The sequence below is a fragment of the Alternaria viburni genome (genome assembly GCF_023758015.1).
Source record: "Alternaria viburni strain BMP 2772 chromosome Unknown scaffold_1, whole genome shotgun sequence".
Taxonomy (NCBI): Eukaryota; Fungi; Ascomycota; class Dothideomycetes; order Pleosporales; family Pleosporaceae; genus Alternaria; species Alternaria viburni.
In genome coordinates, this window is record NW_026055770.1 from 423,863 (window position 1) to 448,669 (window position 24,807).

The following is a 24,807-nucleotide window of genomic DNA, read 5'->3' on the forward strand; positions in this document are numbered from 1 at the left end:
TCGCGAGGTGGACCCACTAGCTTAGTCAGCTGCGAATCTCTTATGGTGCGCTGACGCTTCGATCTTTCACGCGTCGCGCCGAGGCCCGTCGTCGTCGCCTTTGCGAAGCCCTGACTATCCAATTTCGCGTTGTTTACTGTCGACACCGACTCACTCAGCGTGAATTTTCTGTGTTGTTGCTTCAACGCCCTCCCTCAGCCCCGCCTTTAACCCTCGACACGCGTTCGGTACGCGCCTTCTAGCATCTCGTATCCAAGAAGCAATTACCTAGGTATCTCCTACGAAAGGCGTTACAGTCAGCGATTTGAACCGATGCTCGTTAATCATCTTTCTTTGGCATGATATTCGATCGGGACGACTTGCCTTATGACTACCATCATCCAGGCGAGCCCACTTCCGTGAGTAACCTAGGCATACATTTGTCACATAGCGCTCCGAAGCATATGAGATTTCTCGGCCAGTACGGCACAGAGTTTCAAACCGGGAAATGAACTGAACAGCGCATTCCGTTTGCTTCCTACAACATTTCCATATCTTGGCAGTTGCTATCCGATACGAGGCCCTCACGGCGAGGCTGGAAGCTTGCTGATCGCTCCTGATAGGACCAGCCCGGTCCGCCTATTGCTTCTTTCTGGTTCATGGCTGTTTGCGCTCAAAAGGCCCAAATCGTTGCCTGACAGCAAAGCCATGTCCCGCCCGACAGGTGCTGTGCAAGCGTCTCGGCGTTTGTTGGGCTTCTGTCGGGTATTGGGAGACGACAAGATCCCACTCTTCCAGTGAAAAACAAGCGTTACCCTGTAGTGATCACGTAAATTGGGTGAAATCGACCAGATGTTATTTGATCATGGCCATTTCCCATGTTGGAAGGCGCCACACCGGGGAGCGAAACGAATCTCCACTGTTTTGTACTCCATCGCCCGATGAAAGGCCTGTTAGTCTTACTGGAGCCTCGTACGTTGACAGCGGAGATGCCGACAGTACCGCTTTCTCTGGCGCCGCAGGACATCCCCGGGGCACAGCAAGCCTGGAAAGACTTTCTCGGACCGCCCGATCGTATGATTTCTCCATATGTGACCCACTCCCTCTCATTTGGTCGGATGCCATTCTTTCGAACTTTCAACTGAAGAAGTCGCTCTTGGAACAGGCAGATCACAGTCAGCAAGATCGGTCTTCCGTAATGGCGCTCACGCGTGGTTCTCTCACCTCGTTCAAGGGCCCTGTCGATGAGGGCTCTGCTATCGAGCGCAATCACCTGTCTCATGACAAACTTGACAAGGCTCACCAGCCAACCTCTCACCCACCAAAGTTTGCCCTGCCGTCAATCTCTACAACTAAGGCAGTGTCTACCCAAGGCCTTCGATCCCTGGGACAGCTCGCTGGATATGCAACAAGTGAAGAAGACGAGCCAGCAAAACTTCCGATACCACTAATTAAGAAAGGCCGGCGCAAGAAGCCTGTTGCGTACAAATCTGCTGAGACTGCGGCAAGCGATAGCAGTGAGTCTCGAAGCAGCCGTCCTCGATCTCGCCAAGTGCTCTCTTCACCAACCTTGGTTGCAAAACGCAAGCAACTTCAAACCTCAACTTCTCGCCGACAGCACAAGCGCGTTATGGAAACCGTTACCCACAAAAGATCTGATAGCAAAGTGGGCAAGACGAAGAACATGGCAGCCAAGAGACGTCCGAGTGAGCCGTTTGCCTCATCCAGCACCGCGAAGCGCCCATGCACGAAGGGCGGTTTCGTTGTCACGAGCAGTGACGAGAGCGATATCGAGGGCAGCGACGAGAGCGATCAAGATGACCGCAAGCATGGCAATCTTTCTAGATCACCCGTCCCAAGATCATCCTGGGGACTAGAAAAACCAGACTCTTTTCCGGCCAGCTTGAGGATTGAGTCTACTTCAACAAATCTACCGACTAAGCAGTTGAACAAAGACCGTCTTAACGCGCTTTTGGGAAGATTCAAAGGCACAAAGACGAATACTAAGGAGAAGCGACCATCTATGCATGTACAACAATCCGTCGCAACAGCTCGCGCATCTCCCGTTGCTACGGGTCTCACTGCACCACTTAACCGACAACCTTCAGTGCCTGTGCAGTCGACCGGCAGTAGCGATACAAACCGTGGTAAACGACCCGCTGCGGTATCTGAGACAAAACCAGCAGAAAGCCTTGATCAACAGCCTAAAGTGAGGGGTCCATCGATGTCAACGACTAAGGGCAAACCAACTTCGATCTTCCAAGAGACTGAGCAACCTATCGCAAATATCAGAACCTATGGTAGTGTACAAAAGCAGATCAGCTCAAACCCCTTACCCCCTAGCGCCGCTATTGAAGGTTCTTCGCCCAGCGCAGCAATCCAACCGCGCAAGCTGTTCGATGCAAGTACGCTTCCAGGTTACGGGAATGATGCGTCAACTCACAAGGCCTCACCTGCTACTAAGCCTATGAGTCTTCTCCAGTTGGCTTTGATGGATGCAAGAAATGATGGTACGGGTGGGCCATCTTCAAAGGCTCGGACTAGTGGCCGAAACGAGCTGGAAATTGCTAAAAGAAGTCCGATCTCGACGTCTCCAGTCAGCAAGTTCAGGAAGACGGCTCAGCTACTTGGGAAAGATCGCAATACCGCTACGAACATTACAGCACCTGAGAAGCACTCATTTTCTCCAGGAGACGTTTTGGAGGTATCGAGGCCTGAAACAGCGAAAAGATCACAGGACCAGGCACAACCATCTGCTTCAAAGTCCAGGAAATCCACGCCAAACGTATCAAACGCGGATGCAGCTGACTCCAAATCTGCTTCGTCAGCTCCTGGGCAGCCAGCTCAAAAGCGAAAATTGGACATCATCTCCGATGGATCTGGACAAATCACCGGTACAGCATCCAAGAGGCCTACTCTGACCTCTACCACTGGTTCGAAGCGTCCAAATAGTGCCATGCCAGCATCAGAGGATGGCATTACCCCTGGCTCAGTTGTAGCCCCGAGAACACATTCGCGCGAGGTGCCTACGAAGGCCAGCGAGGTGCCTCCTTCCACCGCAAAAAAGGGAGACACACCCCACGGAGCGGCTTCTACACCTCGGCTAGAGAAATCGTCGAACGAATCAATAATCCAGATGCCTGGAGGTTCGAAAAAGTCACGGGAAGCCAGTACATTGATGGACGTCGATAGCCTTGACCATACGACTACTGGTATATCATCCGTTTCCAAGACCACTGATGACAAGCCTGTAGATGGACACGTAGCAATCTTAAAGAAAGGAAATAATCTCCCAATGAAGGATCTGAATCCTACCTCGTCAGCGAAGACGATCGATAGCGCCACCAAGACTGCTACGACACCACCCGTATCAACACCCGATCCAGGACTGCTTCCTTTGGAGACTACGATAGACACGAATGCGGAGATCCTACACCTCAATGGCCTCCCTGATGTTTCCAACGAGGCACAGCCTTACTTTGAATATTCCGTCTTCCAAAAGACCTGGCAGGGCGAGCAGGTCGAAAGCACCCTCCCAGCGACTGAGATCACCGTGCGACCCTTCACTAGCCTCGACGACGCAAATGCGCAAGCCGAAAAAGTGTTCCAAGGCAATTTCACCCTCTTTAACGACGTTATCTTCGGAAAGAGCAACAATCGGGACGAACACGGATGCTCCATCCTCACTGGCTCCATCACACCTTTTGACAACCCCGCAAACACCTCCCACCTCAAGATCTGGGTACAGCGCGACCTTGTATCCGCACTCGCAAACCAGACCCCACAGGCAATAAAGGGCACATCGTTCATCTCAAGCACATGCTACATTGTCCGCCTCTTCAAAATAATCACACAAGCCGACGCTGAAGACTCGTCCTCTTCCTCCTCATCCGACGCCGGCACCGACTCCCCCGATCCCCCAACCCAAGAACCAATCCGTGCCTACCACGCCCACACCCGCCCTGAAATCTACACCACCCTGTCCGCCGCGAACCGCGCAGCTCGCGCCCTTCAGATTCAACTCAGCCACGAGAAAGAACCGAAAGATGCGTTGAGCAAGGCCTTTCAGGAGAAGAACCTTCAAGAACTCAATGCAAAGGTGGTTCAACTTCAGTCGACATTGGACGAGGAAGGTGGGTGCTGGAAGAGCAGGTTCAACGCTTGTGGACTGGGCGGAGATAGTCTGGAACTCGTGGTGGAGAAGACGAGTCTTTGCGGACCGAGGAATCTTTGATGTTCGCGTGCGAGACTGGGTTGCGTCGGGGTTGCGATGGGGCATGGGTGTTTGAATTTGTGGAGGGGGATGCGGTGTTTACGGGTTTGGGTCGGATGCTTTCTCACTTATCCTGCTTATCTTGCTATCACGGTCTGGGACATCCTACTATCTACTTTCCAAGGCGACGGGAAACTCACATATGAAGCCGAGAGAGCAAAACTTGTACATCACATTGGCAACCGAGACCTTCCATCCAAACATGTTTGTTGTGCGTATATATTGACACGGCCCAAATAGTCACATCACACGCGCCCCTCCATCACGACGCCTCCATCACAAACAAACCACAAACAACGGAGACCCCACAGTGGATGGTGGCCGCATGTAAGCGTAGGTAGTAAACAACCTAAAGAGAAAAAAAGAAAACAACACACACCACAACACACTACATACATACCCAGGCCATGCAGCAACGATGAACCCCGCAGGCACTAGTCGCAGATAAACAAGGAGCCCCATACGGGAGCCCTTCCGGGCGGGGTTGAAGTGGAAAAAACGCCACAAGTGGGCTTGCAGAGCATCATCCCATGGCGCTGACCGAATGAGTTAGCGAGGACGGAAATAGCGTGGGACGTGCTGATAACGATGATCTGGTGGGAACGATCACCGTATGTAAGGCCGCGCTTTGGCATCATGTTATCTCACTAGCACGTGTTTCTGGATTCGGTACATTCATCAATGCCATTATATCGTGGACAAGCATAGATACACTCCTGCGATGCAGGTACTCGTAGTAGAAAACAGTATATGGTACATGAAGCTTTTGAAGTCGTTACGCATATCCATCTTTTCTAAATCAGAGCTTCGCCTCTAAACATGGCTTCTCTGACTTCTCTGACTACATCCGCTCGGTCACCGGGTCCCAGCAAGACGATGCCCCTTCCTCGCCTGCCCATTCGCCCAGTCCGGCCCAGACGATGGATAAAGTCAATGGTAGTATGTGGGACGTCGTAGAGGATGACGTGGCGAACGGAGACGGTGTCGATACCCCTTGAGCCCAGATCAGTGGTGACAATGACCTTGGTGTTGGGGAGCGTGCGTTTGTTCGGCGCTTCCGCCTTGTTTTCTTCACTGTCTTCGGCTTCCTTGGCAGATGCGTCGTTGGTGAAGGACTTGAGGATCTTGGCTTGGCGGGAGGGATCGGTGTCGCGGTGGAAGGCGAGGGCGTCGATGCCCTTCTTGACGAGGTACTGGGCTACTTGCTCCGTGTCTTCGCGTTCGTTGACAAAGACCAGGACGCGCTTCGTGGGAATGGCTTGTTTGCCTTCAGTGGGGTCGTAGTCGACGGATGCTTTGCCTATCTGCCATATGGTGTCGGCGCAGGCCAGCATCTTGTTGCCGCGGTAGGGGTCCTTGTTTACGTCTACGACACCTAGTTGTACTCTTCGCGGGATGGCGTGGAGGTTGGGTGTGACGAGGCGCTGCATGTCGGGGAACCTGTCTGCGAGGTACTTGTCGAGGTACTTTGGGATGGTAGCGGAACAGAGGACGAGCTTCTTGAGGGAAGGCGTCGCGCGGTCGAGGATGTCGGTGGTGCTTTGCTTGAAGGAGCGGTCGAAGAGGGAGTCTGCCTCGTCGCAGATGAGATGGGTGACGCGGGCGAGGATGTTTGGGTTGCTTTCGGCGATGCTGGCGAGGAGCGGGGGCGTGCTGATGACGACGTCGACGCCATTGGGGTTGAAGAGCTGGTTGCGGATGACCGTGGCAGACATCTTGGCTGAGATTGGGGCAGCGCGGAACTTGACCGTGTGGGACAGCGACTTTGCGACGGCGCCGACCTGGGCGACGAGTTCGGCGGAGGGGACGAGGATGATGGCGCGCGGGCGTGCTGGATCGACCGCCTTGTTGATCTCAGGCTCCTCGGCCGCGAACATGTCGGTCCTCTTGTCGTGCTCGTGGGCGGCGGCCTCGACGGCGTCTCTCTGGGCCTGCTCCTCAGCCTCGTCCTTCTCGCGCACTTCCTCGGCCTTGATAGCGTCCAGCGTGGGCAGGAGGTAGGCCAGCGTCTTGCCTGAACCCGTCTCGGCTGCCAGGAGGAACGAGTCGGGCGCGCTCTTGGTGGACTTTACTTTTGCGCGCACCGCCTTGCGCAGGCCGAGGAGGGCGGGGATGGCGACGGCTTGTGCGGGGGTGGGATTGCGGTACTCGAGGCCGGGCAGGGCATCGTTGACGGCACGGAGGATGGGCTCGGCGAGGGGGAACTTGTCGAACGAGTCGTACTCGTCGAGCTGGCGCTTGACGGCGGTGCGGTTGTTGTAGGGCACCTGGTGCAGCGAACTCTGCATCTTGAGGGCGTGGAAGGGCTCTGCTCGCGTGCGCCGCTTGCCGTCGTCGCGCCCAGTCGCCGGGCGGCTCCCGAGGGCTTCTCGCTGCTCGCGCATGCGCTGCAGGCCCCGTGGTGCTTCGGTCCTGTTGAGGAAGTCGAAGGCGTCTGGCTTCCTCGCCGGCCCTCTGTCTGCGGCACGCGCGACGTCGTCAGAGAGGATCATCCGCGACGGCCTGGGATTGTCACGCCCGCGGACGGGCCGCGGGGGTCGTGAAGAGGCTGCGCCATGGCGTTCGCCGCGTTCGCGCTGGAGCTGCGTGTACGGGCGGACGTGGTGGGCTGGCGGTGGTCGTCGTGGAAGGGCCTGCACCTGGCAGAAGGGGCACACGCCCGAGACTCTGCGCAACATGGCTGCAACGGCAGGCTCTACAGGCAGGATGGAATTAAGACGGCCAGCAAGACTAGCATGCGCCGGCTAGGCCAAACCTTGACTAAAGGATGCGCGCTGGCGTGCGGGCTGCACAGGCGATGGCGCGATAATTCGAGGCGCTACAGGGCAGCCGATAAGCGGGACGTTGCCGGGACAACCGCCCAACACCGACGCCTTGCTTGCATCCCGGCCATCAACACTGGGCAGCACCCGCGGCCCCAGCCATATCAATACTACGCGCGCCCACACATCCTCCTCCGCTCCTCCATCGCACATCTGCCCCCGCGCTCTGTCGGTGCCCTTCGCTTCTTGCCTGCCTCTTTCCCGTCAGCGCGCAGCCCTTCTCCGCTGAGCCTGCACGACTCCTCGACGGAGCCCGTTCTTGACCCAGTCCGCCCGAGTGCGAGCCCGCGCACGGCACGGCGTCCACACCACGACGCACCCAGCGCGAGCGCACGTAGCAGTCAACATGTCGCGCAACGAAGCGGTAAGCATCATCGTACTTCCTTTTGCACTCGCCTGTTTCACGTCGGGCGCGCGCGATGCTGACCGCACTGCCCACAGGTGTCGCCGCTGCGCATCAACAAGACGCCCACTTCCTCGCCCACAAAGGGAAGCGGCCGTCCCCTGTCGGAAATCAGCCCCCATGAGCACCGCAGGAACTCTCCCAGCTGGAACCAGACAACCAAGGTATGTGCCCGCGCCCGCCTCGCTCGCCTGCCTGCTAACCCGGCCCAGAAGATCATCCTGACCAAAGAGAGCTCGCCCTTCCGCGACTCGTCGCCATTCACTCACAGCCCGCGTCTCTTCTGGAAGGAGCAGACCACGTCGCCCAAGAGCCGCTTCGACACGTCGGAGAACGAGTACGAGGGCAGCTCGCCCCTCTCGCCCAAGCGCAACTCGATCGAGAACCTGAAGAAGCAGTCGCGCGTCAAGAACAGCAGCATGTTCGCACGCGAGCAGAAGCACGAGTACGACCCCAACTCGGTCCAGCCGCTCGACCGCCCGCTCGCCGCAGGACGCCCACTCAGCACCGCTGTCCAGGGCAACGCCTATGGCGGCAGCGGCCTCCACGGCATGCGTAACGAAGTCGAGAGCCCGGCCAAGGGCCACCACCACAGCCGCTCCGAGAGCCAGACACGGATTCCCATCCTCAGCCCCTCCAAGACGTCGCCCGCGAAGCTGCCCACACAGTCTTCCTTCGCTTCACCCTCCAAGCCCTCGCCGTCCGAGGGGCGCATGTCGCCCACCAAATCTTCGCTCGTCAGCAACGGTCGCTTCAACTCCCCACAGTACAACGGCGACTCGAGCGCTGTCATGTCTGATGACGAGGAGCTCGTCCACCAGACCCCCCGCCCGCTGCGCCGCCATGCTAAGAGTGTGACCTTCGACACAGCTCCACCTCAAATCACCGAGTTTGAGATGGTCACGCCCGACCCTTCAGTCGCCACCATGTCGCGCGACGGCAGCTACGACTCCGAAGACGAGACAGAGGAGGAGATGAGCTTCGACCAGGACGACAGCTTCGATGCCTCCCTAGAAGACACAGACAAGACGCCGGTTGTGCTGCCCGAGGACTGGCGCCACATGAGCCCGCAGGCTGCCGACACTTCGCTCACCGATCTCTACGACGATGTCTTTGAAGGTCGCGACAACAGTCCCATGCCCAGTGCCCGTCCCAACGGTACGACCAATGGCTCCCGCATGGGGTCAACAGCCTCCGACAGCGACGCAAGACCGCTTCCTCCTCTTCCCGCCATACCAGGCAGCCCCAACCGCCGGCGCGACTCGAGCATCGGCCTGTCCGCTGCCGCAGAGCGAGTTGGCGACAGGCGGCGTTCTCTTCCTCAGCTTCCGCAAGCAGCTGGCATCTCCAAGAGCGATTTGCTCAACATGCGCGAGGTGTCCATGTCGCTCGAGGACCGATTGCGTCTGATGAACTTTGACGACGACCGCGATACGAGCACTCCAACACAGGAGATGCAGAACAAGAAGAAGGCAGTCGAAGTTGACGTTGCAGAAGTCGACGTTACAGAGTCCGAGCTAACGCTTGACGAGCCCAAGATCCCGCGCATTTCTCGCGAGTCCATCCTCCGGCGCGTCAAGAGCCGCAACTTCGAGGACGGCGAGGACGACGATGAGGAAGAGGAAGAGTACAGCCAGTTTGAGCCAGAGTACAGCCCTGAGCGCAGCTATGGCGATCTCGCTGACCTCGACCCTGATGTTCCTATTCCGTCGCGTGAAGCTTCTTCCAACTTCGACGAGCATCCGCGTCAGGTCTCAGGTGTCTCCGCCAGCGAGGCCGACAGCGTTGTCGACGCTTACAGCTATGCCAACCCAGATCAAGGCGATCATGCCGATGACACCGATGTAGATGGCAGTTCCATCTCTCAACTCGAGGACTACGAGCGCGAGTCGTCTGTCATCCGGCACCCTATGCCCCAGGAGTCAGACGACGAAGACGATACCAGCCAGTACTCGCCTCAGCCTGAAGAGCAGCCTACTTCCCAGAGTACCATCGACTCATCAGGTCCACCAACACCCGTCGTTGCCCCCTCTTCTCCTGTCTCAGGTGAGAAGCAGGCGCCTCAGGACGAGATGTACTCTACCTTCGAAGGTAAAGATATGGATCTTAGCTTGGACCCTCTAAAGGCCTCTTTCGCGACTGTTGCCAGTCCATTGGATACCGCGCCCAAGCTCGATGCCATGCGCGACTTCCTCCGCCGCCCTGTTACTCCTGAAGCTCAAGAGACAGAGGAGGACGGTTCCGAGTCTGAGGAGCCTGGTACCCCAGACTCTGTCATTCGGCATCCAGTGGCTCTTTCCCCTCCGCCTCAGGAAAATGCCCCAGAGGTTCCTCAACGGGAAGCTACAATCCGGGGTGCCGGAGGAAAGCTCAAGACTCGCCCGTCGCTCATCCCTGATGAGGTTGACATGGCAGCTACGCGTCGCCAGGTTAGTGGCCAGCATGCACCGCCAGTCCCTGAGCGCAGCCCAAAGCGCCAGTCAATGAGCCTAGAGTTGGGCCATGCCGACGAAGAAGGTCACTTCGATGACGACGATACGCAAGTGAGCATTACCACCAAGGAGAACCGCATGCTAGCTCTGAAGCTCGGTGATCTCGACCTGGGTGACGAGTCGAACGATCTCAGCTTCGGGCTAGACAAGGAGTTTGATAACATCATTGAGTCACAAAAGGTAGAGAACCTTTTCCCCATTCCCCCCTTCGCCAAATTCCCCACATCTTCCGCTGCCGTCCCCGACGCGGCCTGCCAGATGTCAGGTGAAGGCTTTGTTTATAGGCACAGTCCCGCTAACGATGCTATTCCCGAGCAGAAAGGATACTTGATGCGCGAAAACACCAAAGTCGTTGTCGCCAGTAGTCGACAGTTTAGCGACGAGAAGCCGCCTACCCCCACCGAACCCACCAGCGATGCAGCTGCCAAGCCTGTCTCTCGTAAGACGAGCGCCGAACGTAAGCCCGCCTGGACAAAGGAGCCTTGGAATGGCAAGCCTCGCAGGAAGAGCATCCGGACAGCATCCGGGCGCCGTACTCGAACCTCTGAGGGCCCCGCACCGCCTCTTCCTGGCCAAGAATCTGCTGTTGCTGGCGGTCTAGACTCAGTCGCTGAACAGGGAGATGACGGTGAGCCTGAAGAGGGTGAGGAACGCGGTCTCGTGTTCGTCAAGGTCGTCGGTGTCAAGGACCTTGATCTTCCGCTACCAAAGCACGAGCGAACCCACTTCCAGTTGACACTTGACAACGGTCTGCACTGCGTTACAACGTCTTGGTTGGAGCTTGGCCAATCCGCTCCCATCGGACAAGAGTTTGAGCTTGTCGTCATGGATGATCTCGAATTCCAGCTCACACTACAGACCAAGCTGGAGCCTCCAGCCGTCCCTCAGATTGTTGCCGCGCCAGCCAAGGCCGTCAACCACAAGAAGTCGCACTCTGCCTTCCGGAACCTTCTCTCATCGCCGAAGAAGAGAAAGGAGCAGGAACGCAAAGCGCAAGAGGAAGCCGACCGCATTGCTCAACAGGAACAGCAGGAGGCTCAAGCTGCTGCCAAGCGCAATCAAAAGGCCACCGCTTGGGACCTGCTCCACGACCTCGTCGGACCTGATGGGTCTTTCGCCCGTGCCTATGTTTGCCTCAACAACCACGAGAACCAAGCATATGGCCGTCCGCTGACTGTTGATATTCCTTGCTTCAATGAGTGGGCCGTCGATAATACTGGCGCCAGCAGTGTCAAGAGCAAGCGCGGAGGTGTCGTTCGCCGCCCACCTTACCGGGTGGGCAAGCTCACTCTTCAGCTGCTATACGTCCCGAAGCCCAAGAACGCAAAGGACTCTGACATGCCCAAGAGCATGAATGCCTGCATTCGCGAGCTCAAGGAGGCTGAGCAAGTCAAGGACATCAGCTTCGAAGGTACACTGAGCCAACAGGGTGGTGACTGTCCAGTAAGTTGAAGGCCTGCAACATTATTCGTAAACATGGCTAACATTCATTGCAGTACTGGCGACGTCGTTTCTTCCGCTTGGAAGGCACGAAGCTTACGGCTTACCACGAGTCCACACGGCAGCCGCGTGCTACCATCAACCTAGCCAAAGCTTCGAAGCTCATGGATGACAAGAGCGCTCTCCAGCAACCATCCGCAACCAAGACCGGTGGTCGGCGCAAGTCCGGGTTCGCCGAGGATGAGGAGGGCTATATGTTCGTTGAAGAGGGCTTCCGCATACGGTTCGCTAACGGTGAGGTCATTGACTTCTACGCCGACAGTCGGGAACAGAAAGAGGCCTGGATGAAGGTGCTCTCGGAGACCGTTGGCAAGGACATTGCTCAAAACAAGGGCTGGGCGGCCATGGTCCTCGAGAAGGAGCGTAAGGAGAAGGCTACGCAATCGCAGATTGGTGCGCCAATCTCGCCAACCAAGTCGCATCCCATGGTCACGAGCTCACCGAGCGTTAACCGCCGGCCTTCTCATCAGCGCACTCAGTCGCACGATATACTGGGCTCTATCAAGTCCACGCCTTCAAGTCCGGTAAAGGGCCACGCCCGCACTCAATCGCACGCGCCGACTCCACCTCTCAAGGATGTTCGCATGTCGCATGCGCCGCCGCCACGGCCGCGAACGCAAGAGTCAAGCAAGCCGGGTCGCAGAGAGCAGGTTCGATCGATGATTTTCTAGTGTCTCTTTCCATCTCCATCATTGATACCAGTCACCCTCTTTCATTGATTGTTCAATTACTTACTGGCTTTTCTTTGCGTTTTAGCTTCGCCAATACTCTTCTCTCTCTCATCGACTAAGATTGGGGTTTTGGAGACGGCGACAGGGGAGGAGAAATCTGAAAGGTGCGGGTGCTGCGCATCCGTTTCCCGAGTCGAAGACACCATCTCGCTGAGCTGCGGCGCTTCGGCACATTCTCGCTGTTGCATACAAAGCCGCGGAAACGTTGAAGGAGTGCTGTTGCGTCTGTTTCTTTGTATCACATCTCATCACTGTTCTTGTTACTGTCTGGTGTGGATAGGCGTTGTATTCATCTCGGCGTTGCCGGCTATGGGTTTATGATACTGCATAATGATTGATAGCGACGAGGCATGGAGTATGAGCAGTAGTTATATCAGGTGTATGAGAACATAACATGACTACAAAGTCTACTTTTTTATATTACATGATTGTTGCTGGGTGTGCTGTGCGTGATGCGCTGCGGGGATCGTGTGATTGCCGCTGCCTCCAGGGCCCTCGTCTCTACGCAGGCAGGGCATCAATAGATTCAGCAACCACAGTCCCTCGCTTTGGTGCGCGTATTGTGGAGCGGCATGATTGCATTCTTCTCTATTGATATCCCGTGTTCCAGGGCTTTCCGTCGCGCGGACGCGGCGTGAGAATTTTCCACTCAAGTATGATGATGCATTGCTTGGAAAAAAAGCGAAGCACTCTCATTCATACATCCGACAACGGCACCGTAAGACATACGCGCATACGTAAACCCCACTGTGATCTCTAATGCTCTCTCGATACTGCCCTGAAATCATACTCATACGTTGAGAGGAAGTTGGACAATTGAGAATCTCGCCTGGCGTAAAGGCACAAACCGTGACACGACAATGAATGCTGTCGTGTAACGTGACGCGACACTCGTGTGTCCTCGTTAGAGCACAGCACAGCAAACAAATAACCGCTGGCATGTCAGCAGATGGCTCAAGCTAGCAGGTGCTGAATTAACAGTGTTAGGGAACACATCAGTCTTTACACTCCTTTCTTCACCCGCCATTGTCCATTACACGTCCAAGGCTATTAGTGGAGAAGATCAGATTGAGATGAAATCGATATAGAAGGCAAAAGTATCACTCGGTGTAGAAAGAAGAAGAACGACGACCAAAACAATATAGGCTCATCGAAAAGACTCTTCTTTTACAGCACAGTACAACGGTCTGCTGCATCGGTGCGTACAACGCGACCGCTATGGGTGCATCGCATTCTACGCCTCCACCACTTGTTGAAGTCAACGCTCCAGGAGGCAAAGTCCTGGTTCCACCTGGTAACCCTCCCTCTCTTCCTGCCACCTACCACGGGTCCTAGTATACCTTAAAACTTATCGTACTGACGGTTTGTCTATAGGTACAGCATTCACCGTCCACCCACCTTCCTACGCACGATCACGATCAGAGCCGTACACACGCGGTCCCATCTACACACCCTGTTCACCAGGCAGGCGACTACGCTCAAGACAAAGACCTCACTACGGGGGACGAGATCTCGATATCTTGGAAGACAGTGAAGAGAGCGAAAGTACGTCACTCGACATGATGGAGGGAATAGGCCCAAGGGGTATGCGACGACAACCCTCGAACGAATACCCAGGCAACATGATGGGAGGTCGCATGCCAGGAGTGGGCCGAAGAGGTGGACCAGGAGGGCTTTTCGACGGGATGGACGCAAGACCTAGGTCTGCGCCTGAAATGCAGGTAGGTGGCTATCCTGGCATGATGGGCGGTATACCGATGGGCATGCCCGGGAGTCCGGGGCTAGGTGGCATGAGAGGTTTAGGGGGATTGGGCGGTGGCATGGGGCCTGCTGGAGCGGGCGGAATGGGAGTTAGACCGCCATCTGGCATGCCGCCGGAATACACGTCCAATCCACCAATGCCTCCTCGCTTTGGTGCTGGCGGAGGTATGCCGGGGCCAGGCATGAACCCTTATACAAACCACCCGGGACCACCATCCAGCCAGTCATCGAGTAGCGTTCCTGATCCACCTCAGGCGACGCGACGACACTCCGGCAGAAGGCCAAGACACTACGAACACATCCCCATGGGCGCGTATGCCAACGCCGAGAAGCCACGGCGGCCTCGGGCGGAGCCGCAAACGTCAGCCCGTTTGAACCGCGGTCAACCTTTTCACAAGAAAGTTGGACCATCGGGGAAAGAGTGGATCGAGGGCGACAACGCCTGGCTTGATGCTTGTACCTGCACCACAGGCTGCAACTGCCGGAAAAGCCACCGCGTACTATACCGTGCCCAGAACGATCCCCAGCACCATGGCAGCGACTCCAACGAAGACGAACAAGACCACCTCCGCACTAGCGGTGAGATCAGATACATACTGAAAACCGACTTGGGCCGAGACTGCGGCGATCACACAGCCTGCAAAAAGAGCAGCAGTGAAAGCGACAGCAGCAGTAGCAAAGACGAAAAGAGCAAAAGGAGAAAGAAGAAGACGAAGAGAAAGTCGGATGAGAAAGAAGACAAGAAGCGCAAAGACCAGTTTGACACACTCAAAGATGACATCTTGGAAGCGTTACAAGATCTCAGGAAAGACGGTCGTCAGCAACAGCAACGACGTCAGCGTGACAGTTCCGAAAGTCCCGCTAGACAGCCTTTCGGCGGCCCGAACATGGGCCAGAGTGCTTTCATGATGAACAATGGCGGTGGTGGCATGGATATGGATCCGCGAATGGCACAGCAGATGGGCATGATGTCCGGTGATCCATACGGCACCACGGGTCGGATGCCACCTGGCATCGCTGATCCAACAGTGACGGGTGGTAAACGGGGTATGATGCATCATGGCATGGGTGGTATGGGCATGGGCATAGGCATGGGCATGGGAGGGGGCATGGAAAACGACATGTTGTCAGAAATGGACGACATGGGGCTAAACATGAACATGGGGAATCCGTATATGCAATCTGCCGGCGGCGGTCTCCTAGGCAAGAATGGAGGTATGCGGCACCCCTTCCTGTCGCATCGAGGGGCGGCCAAAGCAGGCAGGCAGTTCAACAATGGGGGCATGGGTATGGGCATGGATATGGATATGGATCAGATGGCGGCCATGTACGCCAAAGCCATGGGGGTTGGAGGCCGCGGAGGCATGATGATGGGCGGTGGACGCAATCGAGGTGGAGGAGGTAGACGAGTCCACTTGGACACATCGTCTGATGATTTCGATCTCGGACTAGGACCTTCGATGCGGTCGTCAGGCATACGACATGAACAAGGCGGCGGCGGCGGCGGAGCAGGAGGAATCCGTGACCGGGCCGGTAAGTAAAAAGCCCCCGTCACCCACCTTTCATCATGATCATCATCATGGTCATCATTCCACCATGATATTTCTTGGGATACGTACAGTACAGCACACTAAATCTTGTTGCATTCTAGGGCGTGGCACCACCAGGAGACCAGGCGTTCAAGACAGGGATAGCCCGATCAGGCGTGACTTCGGTGCCAGTCCGCTTGGGAGGAGGGCCAACCTCATCAACACCAACAACAACGGCAGTCTGGATCGTGGCAAACAGCCCCGAGTTGATACAGATGACGACGATGCTTATTAGGAATGTGCAACACCTGGTCCTCCATGTGTGAGCAAAGCAGAGACGGCACGGAAACATTACTATAGTACGTACGTGTGTATGTCTCGGTCAATATTAGCCTGGTCAGACCAATCGTTGCGACGGACCCAAATTTGGTCTTGTTCTTCTTCTTATTTTAAAGCAGGGCGCGTCACGTTTCGCCCATAAGGGCGATCCAAAATGCGGTCAGAACGCCCTGTTTCGCGTGGTTGGGGCCTGGGTAGTGAAACATGTCGATCCGCGGGCGCGGACACACCCCCTCTCGTTGCTGTGGCAGGGGCGGGGCGGCCTGAGTTGGCTGCTGCTGGCAGATGCAGGCGGCGGTGCCGAGGAACGTGCAGCATCGGGCTTGCGCTTGCCTTGGCTTGGCTGCGTCTCTCGACATGACCAACCTCATAGTTGGCACGACCCGTGTCGACAATATCAGGGCGCCCTGTCAGCTTTCCTCGGAGATGGCGAGAGGCGTCGAACTCACTTGTGTATGTTGGGCAGCCACAACTCATGCACCTGTGGCTCGATATGGCCGGTGTTGGGCATCACAATATAAGGGTATCAAGCCAGCATCCCTCGGAAGTGACCAATGACGAAAGCGACGCGCATCACCGATAAGCAGGAATATGCACAAACAAAGTCGTCATGTAGATGTTATGATTCGTTATTTTGAGCTGAGCTGACCTTACGCCTAAGATGAGCCGGGTTGAACCCGCCAGAATGCCCCATAGCAGCCGCCATGGGCAAAAATGGATCTCTCGTGAGACCGCCGTCGTGAAGACATGGGCGTGTATGAGATCTATCGTGAACGCACGTCCATTCCAAGTGTAGATCTTCCCGATCTGCTGTGTAGATGCCTACATGAATAAATACCGACCGACCAACTCCTCGCTTGTAACGCACAGGAAGTGAAGCAGAAACCAGGAAACAGGACTCCAAGGAAATGGAAAAAGAAAAGAAGTTCATGGTTGTCGACTGGCTGTAGCTGGGGGTGCTGCGCCATGTCGCGTAACTGATGCGCTCAGTGAACCATTTCGAGTGACCAAGTCGAGGAGATCCACCTCACTAGCCTCTACGGGGCGCACCAGCCGAGTCCGGTGGTAGCAAGGCCAGCGGCACTCGCAAGGCGCTTACCCCGCTCATTGAGGCTGAGGATCAGCAATTTCTTCTCGGCCCAGAAATTCTCGAAGGCGTTGATGTCATCTGCAGATATGGCGCCCGGGACACGCTTGGCCTCCTGCCACTCAGTCTCGACCTTGTAAGACTTGTGACGTAGACGCGGCAGGGCCTCGGTACGTAGGTGCGACAGCTCCGCGGCGTACTTGGCGTCGTGCGATCTAAGCGGCGTAGAGAAGGAGCGCTCACGTGAGCGGGAGAGCTCCGAGGGACCCAAGCAGATGGGTGAACCAGGGCACATGATCTGAGACACAGAGAAGGCTGGAGTGGAAGGAGAGGCGCTCCCTGACTGAGAAGCGGACGATGCGCTGGTGAGAGGCGAAGAAGTGTCAGACTGGAAGACGCTGCTGGCGTTGCTGACTGTGCGGAATTTTGGGGGCGGGAGCTCGTCGAGGTGGACCAGAAGCTCGTCTCCAGTGGCCCTGGGGTCGACTTGACTATCGTCAAAGTTGTCGAGGTGCTTGTCGAGACGCTCGAAGCCTGTTTTGGGTTAGTACGATATCAAGTGCCTGAGACGTATTTGGACTTACCAGTCAGAACAGCGGCACCCGCATGCTGAACATCACCGAGGCAGGACTGGACTTGCTTGGGAAGACGGTCCCAGAGCTCTTGGGGACAGTACCAGTGGCGGAGGTGAGAGGGGTCGTAGCTGAATGCATCACCGTCCTTGGGGCAGAAAGTGCGAGGAGCATCGACGTTGGAGGGAGTGCGTGAGAGGCAGGAGATGGTCTTGCGACTGGAGTTACGGCGGGATGTTGGGATGGGGTCGTGGTAGACAGGGTGGGGAGATAGTGGAGCAGCCATAGCGGCAACGAGGTAGGTTGAGTAGGTCTGTGTGGAGTCTTGGTCGAAGGAGAGTGGAGGGTGGAGGGTGGAGTAGGATAGTGGGTAGCGGGAGCACTGCAGTGAGTGGCGCTGTCAAGACTCAAAGGAGCGTGAGTGATATTTGTAGAGAACGACGGGAATCTTCTAGACAAAAAGGTTGTGTGAGGTGGTGGAGGTGGAAGGGTGAAAGATCGCGGAAGCGCTGGTGATCGAAGGTGTTAGCGGAGTAAACAGGGCGCCGTGTGGAGTCGGCAGGGGTATGCGGGCACTTTGCGGGCGGCGTTGGTGCGTGAGCTGATGGTAATGGGAAAGTGCGGCCCCGGGACTTTCCCATATAGTCTGACGGGGCAGCTACGTCAATGGACAGTGAGAGCAGCTGCACGGGCGGTGCGGTCGGGGTGGGCGTGCAAGCACAGCGGCGCGGTGGTGAAGGGAGGGTGAAGGGGCGGCAACGCTGTGGTTGGTGAGGCCAAATGCCCAGGAGCTGGACAGTCGAATTGCGGGCTACTGTGACGCAGGGAAAAGCGTTGTGCGTGCGCCGACCTTGCGAGAGGTGCTAGGGCACGACACCCAGACGCTCGGGATGATGGCCGCCCAGTCGCTGCACGGCATGCCCGCCACACTACGGCGCTGCAGCAGGCTCCCAAAACGAACTTGCTGGGCATGTCTAGAACCTGCGCCCGACGGTGCTGCTCCTCGTCTTCTGAGGTGGGCTGATGCAAAAAAAGGATAAAACCAGCCAACTTACATGATACGTCACTGGGCCGCCGCTTCCTTGTCTTCTCGGGCTGATCCGGAACCGGGCTGGCTTGGGGGCGAGGCGCAGGCTGAGGGATGCCGAAACCAGCCACACGCACTGAAACGGTGCGAGTGCGAGGCGAAGTGAGTGGGAGACGGCTCGAGGTCTGCTCCCAGACGGCTTTAGTATGCGGGTTTCAAGTCTGAACGTCAGCTGACTGAGGTACTTGGAGGCCGGCGCCTACTCACTGCAGTAGCGCAGCGATGGCTTTGGCGGGGGAAGTCGCGTTAGCCGAAGTCTCTGTCCAAGCGCAGAGCGGTACGGCGAGACGGGATGCGACGACGATGTCCTGGTGCGCGCTTTTGTAGCAGGGCGCGAATTTGGCCGCCGTGGGCTGTGTGCGGGCGATGGGAAAAATTTATCTCAAGGCGTCTGGTTCCGGCCCCACAAACTCTATCGCCCTCTCGATTGTGGTCTGCTTGTCGTCAGCACGCGTGCAACGACGTACGGTCCCTAACCAACGCGGATCGACCAAGGGGGAGCTGCAAAGGACGTAATCATGTTAGCAGACAGACAACAACCACAACCACACACGACACACGGCCAACGTGCTGCGCCCGCTCCTGGACTTCACATGCATGTCTCATGATAGTAGTATTACTAGTACTACCATGATTGTCTTGGTGTTGAGCGGGTATCCACGACGCGTCTGCACAGCCCGCACGCGTCCCAGGAAACCCCTCATCACAGTACATGACGCTTTGTTTGCCCTAGTTTTGGCGCGACGCATCGACTATTCCAACCTGCGTTGCGTATGGTTAGCATCATACTGAGACCTGTGGCATTCGTCCCACCTTTGGATCAAGTGCACCCCCGATGCCGTCTCGACCAGATCGCTCACCTCGCCCTTGTTGAGGGCGAAGGCAGCCTGCTCGAACTCCTTCTGCATGTCGCCCTTGCCAAAGAAGCCCCTGATGACGTTAGTGTTTCCCGCTGCATCTCCCGCTGCAGAGACTCACAGATCGCCCCCCTTGCGAGCGCTGCTGCAGTCTGACTCGGTCGTCGCGAGTTCAGACAGAGACTTGGCGGTGTCGTCTTCCTGGCCCCTCTCGTACGCCTGTATTTGCTTCTGGTAGTCCCGTATCATCTCCCGGGCGTCCTCGACCGAGCGCGTAATCTTGGGCTCCCGCCAACTAGCCGGACGCCTGCTGTCGCGATGCTTGACGAGGAGATGGGCACATCGGATCTTGCCTTCAGTCGGCGCGAAGGCTGCGGGCGCAACGCCCTTGGAGCTGTGGTTGGCGGCCATGTATGCCTTGAGCTTGTCCGGATCGGTTCCAGCTGGTGGCTCCCATCGCGAGTCTTTCGTCTGGGCGTGGAAGTAGTATGGGAGGTTTTTGGTGTTGGAGCGGCGCACCTCCCATCCCTCGGGGAGACCTGTTTCGGCGGACGACTAGGATGCGTGAGGGGGTGCGAGGTGGGTTGGGACGACGGGCGCAGTGCTTACCATGGTTGCTGGCGATGTATGCGTGACGCTGGACGGAGTAAGCTGTGGTAGGGGGAGGGCGAGCAGTGCAGAGGTTGATAGGAGTCTCCGCACGGGCAGTTGTGCGTGCAGCGTGGAGCGACGTCTAGAATTGCAGGCGGTGGACAGGGCGATCGGCGCCTCAAGGTCGATAATGCGGGGGCGCCTGCCAAACAAAGAACGCGGCTCTGCTACAGCAACGGAAGCCGCGCGAATCAAGACGGGTGGCCCGCGCTCGCCGACGTGACTCTGTCTCTGTACCTACCCAACTTTTGTGCGCAGGCTTCCTCGACGCTTTTGTCTCTTCACACGCGCATAACAGCCGTCACGACGATCCACACGCACACGCACGTTTACGATTTACGATCTCACATCCACTCAGCATGGCTTCACCAGCAGCGCAAATGGGCGGCTCCAAGGGCGGCAAGGAGCCCATTCTCTTCCGCTTCTGCTCAGAATGGTGCGTCGCCTCTTCTGCAACCACGAAGCCTGGCTAATCACGCGCAGCTCCAACCTGCTGTTCCCCCGCGAAGACAAGTCCGAGAACAAGCTGCTTTTCGCCTGCCGCACATGCAACTTCACCGAAGAAGCGCCCTCATCCTGCGTCATGCGCCACGAAATCGCGTCCACAGTCGGAGCCACAGCTGGTGTCACAGCCGAGGTTGCTCAGGATCCTACGGTTGGTTACTCCCTGTCCGATGCCCAAGCTGCCCAGGCCGCTCTCTCTGAGGAGATGCCCTGCTGCACCATGTGCGGCATGCCCATCATGTGCCAGGAGTGCGGCGAGGAATCGGCTCCTGGCTTTGCCCTCGAGGCCGAGGACGAGGACCCGCAAGCCGAGCGCCCCCAGCAGCAGATGCGCGAGGAGGATGAAATGTTTGAAGACTACGACGACGACTTTGACGAGGACATGTGGGACGAACCCACGTCCTGAAAGCGCCTCCTGCGTCTTCCACCAGTACAGTTGCTTGCTTGCTCTTGAGCGTGCTCGCTGACTGTGCCTGCGTCTAGTTACCGCGCATCCAGAAACAATGCACAGAGTGCGGCGAGAACGAAGCCGTCTTCTTCCAGTCGCAGCAGCGGACCGCCGAGACGGGCATGGTAAGTTTCTCGTCCATGCTCGCAAGCCATTCTGACCGGTCCAGGCCCTTTACTACGTGTGCGCCGGGTGCGGTCACGTCTCACGCCCGTCCGATAACTAAGAGAACAACGGCATGGAATGCATGTAGCTGGCGTTTAATCTCACATATTTGCTGCGAGGAGTTTAGGGAACAGCCGTTGAGATACCCATGGGTACAATTGTAGTGGCATACACATAATGTTACATTCCAAAGCGCTCATAGACTCCCAAAAAATGCATCTTTCATCCCACCCACATGCCAGCCGTTATACGTGCATGGGCGCCAGCGATAGGATCTTGGACCACTGCTTCTGCCTCAGTTCTGCCGCGACAACACCACTGACTCTCGATCCGATGGGCTCTCCGGCCTTGTTGATAAGTACGCAGGCGTTGTCGTCGAACTTGACCACGCTGCCGTCCGGCCGCTGCCACTTCTTCGCTGTCCGTACCACAACTGCGTGTCGGACGTCGCCTCGCCGTACTTTGTTCGCTGCGCTGATGGAGACGCTGTTGCCGGTTTCCGGGCCGAAATTTCGCTGTTTCTTTACAACCACTACTATGCGGTCGCCTGCTTCCATCAGCTTCGTGCCGTGCCTTGGAGTTCCGCGCACATACCAACTTTCGCGGGGCGCTTCGATCGCAGGACATTGACGCACTCGACTATGGCGGCGCCCGAGTTGTCGATGCAATTTACGAGGGTCTAGAAGGGCATCCATCAGTCCTTGCTCTGCCGCCCGTGACCGGCCCAGCACACCTTTAATTGAATCATCCTGTGTGGCTTCTCCCGATATCCTGGTCTCGACTGCCTGCCTCGATGCGCGCGGCGTGGTGGTGTTGACGTCGGGGGTGTGTGTCTTGGTCGCTGTCAAAGTCGCAAGCCCGACTCGTGCCACCGCAGTTTAGCCGCACATGGGCAGGGGCCCCGATGATGCTCGCTTAGCCCTTCACCCCATGCGCCGCATGCGGGTCTCGATAGCCTGCAGGGCTAGTTCCGTCGAGTCCATACTCCCGTAAACTATCGGGCGAGTGCTGGATCCCCCGTGCGTGCCGTCGCTCGCTCCTTCCCTTGCGCGCGTCGTCTGCACGCTCTTTCATTTCGTTTGTGGTGCAGCTATTGTTGTACGCGACGGTGAATGACTTGTCGTTGCTGGCCACCATAACGTCAGCCAGCCCTGCCAGCCTCCCCCTTAATCGCGAAACCCTACGACTCCTTACGATCTCCACGACCGGCGGCGGATTGCGCGGGCACGTTCGAACTCATCCACCCCATCGCGCCATCATGGCGCCCTCGACGAAACTGACGCTGGACAAGCTCGCCACTTTCGACGACATCATCACCGACGCGCTCGTGGACAAACTCTACTTCTGGGCCAAGATTCGCAAGAACAGAGGTGGCCGCTTCACAGGCTCGCGGGGATTGCACGAGGAGGATGTGGCCGACGTTATCCGACGACACGTAGTCTGGGAGAGGGATCCTGCAGAGGCAGTGCACAAGTTGGTGCAACTGCCGGGGTTGCGCAGGTTTATGAACACGCTGAAGGATGAGCGCGATCAGGATCAGTTCAAGCGCCATCTCCGCAGATACGTCAACATCTACATGGCCGACTGCCAATTCGAGGTCACCACCACCAACCGCTACATCATCACGGAACACGAGGCCTCGATCACCGCGCGACGAGATATCAACCCACGCGAAGAAATCAAGTACTTGACCGGCGTGCAAGTAGCTATGACTGAAGAGCAAGAGAAAACTCTAGAGCTGCAGAGCAAGGACTTCAGTCTGGTTATTTCAAGCCGCAAGAAGACGCGCTCCTTGTTCCTAGGTCCCGCGCGCTTCGCCAATCACGACTGCGACGCCAACGCAAAGCTCACAACCAAAGGCTACGATGGCATGCAGATTGTTGCAGTGAAGCCGATTCTTGAAGGAGAAGAAATTACAGTTTCGTACGGCGAGGACTACTTTGGCGACGATAATGAGGAGTGTTTGTGCAATACTTGCGAAAGTCTGCAGCAAAACGGCTGGGCACCTATGAAGCGAGTCATCCACAACGTCGAAGGGGATGATGAAGAGGTGGAGGGTGCAGGTCATGATCAGACCGCCGAAACCGCTTCCGATGCAGCCTCCATTTCTCAGAAGCGATCGCTGGAAGATTCAACGGACGACGACCCCTCGCGTGACTCAACACCTGCCCCAAAGCGAGCGAGATTTGAGCAGAAGACTTCGCCATCCAACCAGCACACATCGAATCTGCTGCGCAAGACGACGCTGAAGAAGGCACACAGCACATCGTCCCTGCGTCAGGAGCTCCCGGTTTCGAGTATAGAGGATCCAGCGACCAATTTGGTCTCATCGCCAGAGATATCGCAAGAAGTCCGCAATGAACATAGCGAAGGTGTTCTCACGGTGAATACGGACTTGGCCAGCTCGTCGCGAGAGGCATCCCCGCAATCGTCCATAGCAGCAGCGTCACCCAAGTCGACTCAATCATCTACAGATGCCACCTCGATTGACGAAGATCACTCGCACGACACCGGCGATCCCAAGGAGCAAGTCGACTCCACGACAATACAAGATTGCCCAGCGATGGGAGTGGCGATAGTGAAGGAGGAAATCACTACGACAACGGTAAACGCCCCGTGGCCCTCCCCGCCTGCAGACGAAGACGCATACATGTCCGATCTCAGCGAACTTTCTGAGAGCTTCGAGTTTGACGATGTGAACCAGCAGATTGTCAAGCGCAAACCCCGCCCAACACTACGAACAACACGCTCAAAGTCTCGTTTCGACGTCCAGAACCGCGTTGGTACCCCTATCACGATTGAAGAGGGAGACGAAGCCGACTATGTCGAGAACACGCGAAAGCCGGGCGACTACATGACATCGAACGCTCTCCTGTCAGCCAAGTACTCCAAGTGGGTCAACTGCCAGACATGCGACGTCGACTTTGTACAGCAAGACGGCTACAACACGCGTAAAGAATGTCCACGGTGCGAGCGCCACTCGAAACTGTACGGCTTCCCCTGGCCCAAGACGGAGAAGGAGGGCAAGCACGACAAGGAAGAGCGCATACGCGATCACCGCACTGTCCATCGCTTCGTCGACCCAGACGAGGAGCGCCAGTTGAAGCGCGACAAGACCAAGAAGGTCATCCGGGAGCACATCCGGGAGCGGTTCTCCACCCCGCGGAGTGCAAGGGATACGATGAGCACGAGTGTAGAAGTCGACAGTGGGCGAAAGAGGAGGCGTATCAGGAAGACGATGTAGATGCATAACCGGGTCTTCCTTGTTGCACGCAAACGCGTAGTGTCATTTCGATATCCCCACGCGACATCTCCATCCATCTAGGTCTAGGTCTTTCGCATATTCCTGCATCGGCGCTGAGAGGGAAAGACGTTTCTCCCCGTCCTGACTTTGAGACAAGGGGTAGCATTCTGCATGGTGTTCTTTTCATTTCCAATTTCATCGCTTTCTAGTCTATACTTCTGCATCGGCGCGGTCATGTCTGTGTTATCTACTCTTTTCCTCCACACATCATCTCCGCTGCATACTGGGGCGAAGGCATACAAACTTGCATTTCAGCAAATGGCGTTTTGTTTTTCTTTTCGTGCAGCATTCGCGCATCTACTG

General features: G+C 56.8%; 9 protein-coding genes across 9 annotated transcripts; 5 read left to right on the forward strand and 4 right to left on the reverse strand.

The window, feature by feature from the left end:
• Positions 1 to 1,177: 1,177 nt before the first annotated feature.
• Positions 1,178 to 4,213, forward strand: J4E79_000154 (uncharacterized protein; the record flags this gene model as incomplete). Its single annotated transcript, XM_049349072.1, is given in 2 exon segments — positions 1,178 to 2,384; positions 2,397 to 4,213. The coding sequence occupies 2 exon segments, from the start codon at positions 1,178 to 1,180 to the stop codon at positions 4,211 to 4,213; spliced, it is 3,024 nt and encodes a 1,007-aa protein (XP_049215859.1).
• An 833-nt stretch (positions 4,214 to 5,046) lies between these two features.
• On the reverse strand, positions 5,047 to 6,930 carry MRH4 (RNA helicase; the record flags this gene model as incomplete). Its single annotated transcript, XM_049349073.1, has 1 exon — positions 5,047 to 6,930. The coding sequence occupies one exon, from the start codon at positions 6,928 to 6,930 to the stop codon at positions 5,047 to 5,049; it is 1,884 nt and encodes a 627-aa protein (XP_049215860.1).
• A 490-nt stretch (positions 6,931 to 7,420) lies between these two features.
• On the forward strand, positions 7,421 to 12,140 carry J4E79_000156 (uncharacterized protein; the record flags this gene model as incomplete). Its single annotated transcript, XM_049349074.1, has 4 exons — positions 7,421 to 7,438; positions 7,516 to 7,641; positions 7,690 to 11,412; positions 11,466 to 12,140. The coding sequence occupies 4 exons, from the start codon at positions 7,421 to 7,423 to the stop codon at positions 12,138 to 12,140; spliced, it is 4,542 nt and encodes a 1,513-aa protein (XP_049215861.1).
• Positions 12,141 to 14,098: 1,958 nt separating this feature from the next.
• On the forward strand, positions 14,099 to 15,502 carry J4E79_000157 (uncharacterized protein; the record flags this gene model as incomplete). Its single annotated transcript, XM_049349075.1, has 1 exon — positions 14,099 to 15,502. One exon carries the CDS (start codon positions 14,099 to 14,101, stop codon positions 15,500 to 15,502), a length of 1,404 nt encoding a protein of 467 aa, XP_049215862.1.
• A 1,364-nt stretch (positions 15,503 to 16,866) lies between these two features.
• On the reverse strand, positions 16,867 to 17,774 carry J4E79_000158 (uncharacterized protein; the record flags this gene model as incomplete). Its single annotated transcript, XM_049349076.1, has 2 exons — positions 16,867 to 17,450; positions 17,501 to 17,774. The coding sequence occupies 2 exons, from the start codon at positions 17,772 to 17,774 to the stop codon at positions 16,867 to 16,869; spliced, it is 858 nt and encodes a 285-aa protein (XP_049215863.1).
• Positions 17,775 to 19,327: 1,553 nt separating this feature from the next.
• On the reverse strand, positions 19,328 to 20,044 carry J4E79_000159 (uncharacterized protein; the record flags this gene model as incomplete). Its single annotated transcript, XM_049349077.1, has 4 exons — positions 19,328 to 19,337; positions 19,389 to 19,505; positions 19,554 to 19,987; positions 20,042 to 20,044. The coding sequence occupies 4 exons, from the start codon at positions 20,042 to 20,044 to the stop codon at positions 19,328 to 19,330; spliced, it is 564 nt and encodes a 187-aa protein (XP_049215864.1).
• Positions 20,045 to 20,442: 398 nt separating this feature from the next.
• J4E79_000160 (uncharacterized protein) lies at positions 20,443 to 20,993 on the forward strand (the record flags this gene model as incomplete). The annotated part of the gene is made up of 2 exons (XM_049349078.1): positions 20,443 to 20,519; positions 20,567 to 20,993. 2 exons carry the CDS (start codon positions 20,443 to 20,445, stop codon positions 20,991 to 20,993), a joined length of 504 nt encoding a protein of 167 aa, XP_049215865.1.
• A 452-nt stretch (positions 20,994 to 21,445) lies between these two features.
• J4E79_000161 (uncharacterized protein) lies at positions 21,446 to 21,827 on the reverse strand (the record flags this gene model as incomplete). The annotated part of the gene is made up of 2 exons (XM_049349079.1): positions 21,446 to 21,760; positions 21,795 to 21,827. 2 exons carry the CDS (start codon positions 21,825 to 21,827, stop codon positions 21,446 to 21,448), a joined length of 348 nt encoding a protein of 115 aa, XP_049215866.1.
• A 631-nt stretch (positions 21,828 to 22,458) lies between these two features.
• SET9 (Histone-lysine N-methyltransferase set9) lies at positions 22,459 to 24,444 on the forward strand (the record flags this gene model as incomplete). Its single annotated transcript, XM_049349080.1, has 1 exon — positions 22,459 to 24,444. The coding sequence occupies one exon, from the start codon at positions 22,459 to 22,461 to the stop codon at positions 24,442 to 24,444; it is 1,986 nt and encodes a 661-aa protein (XP_049215867.1).
• Between the last annotated feature and the right edge of the window lie 363 nt (positions 24,445 to 24,807).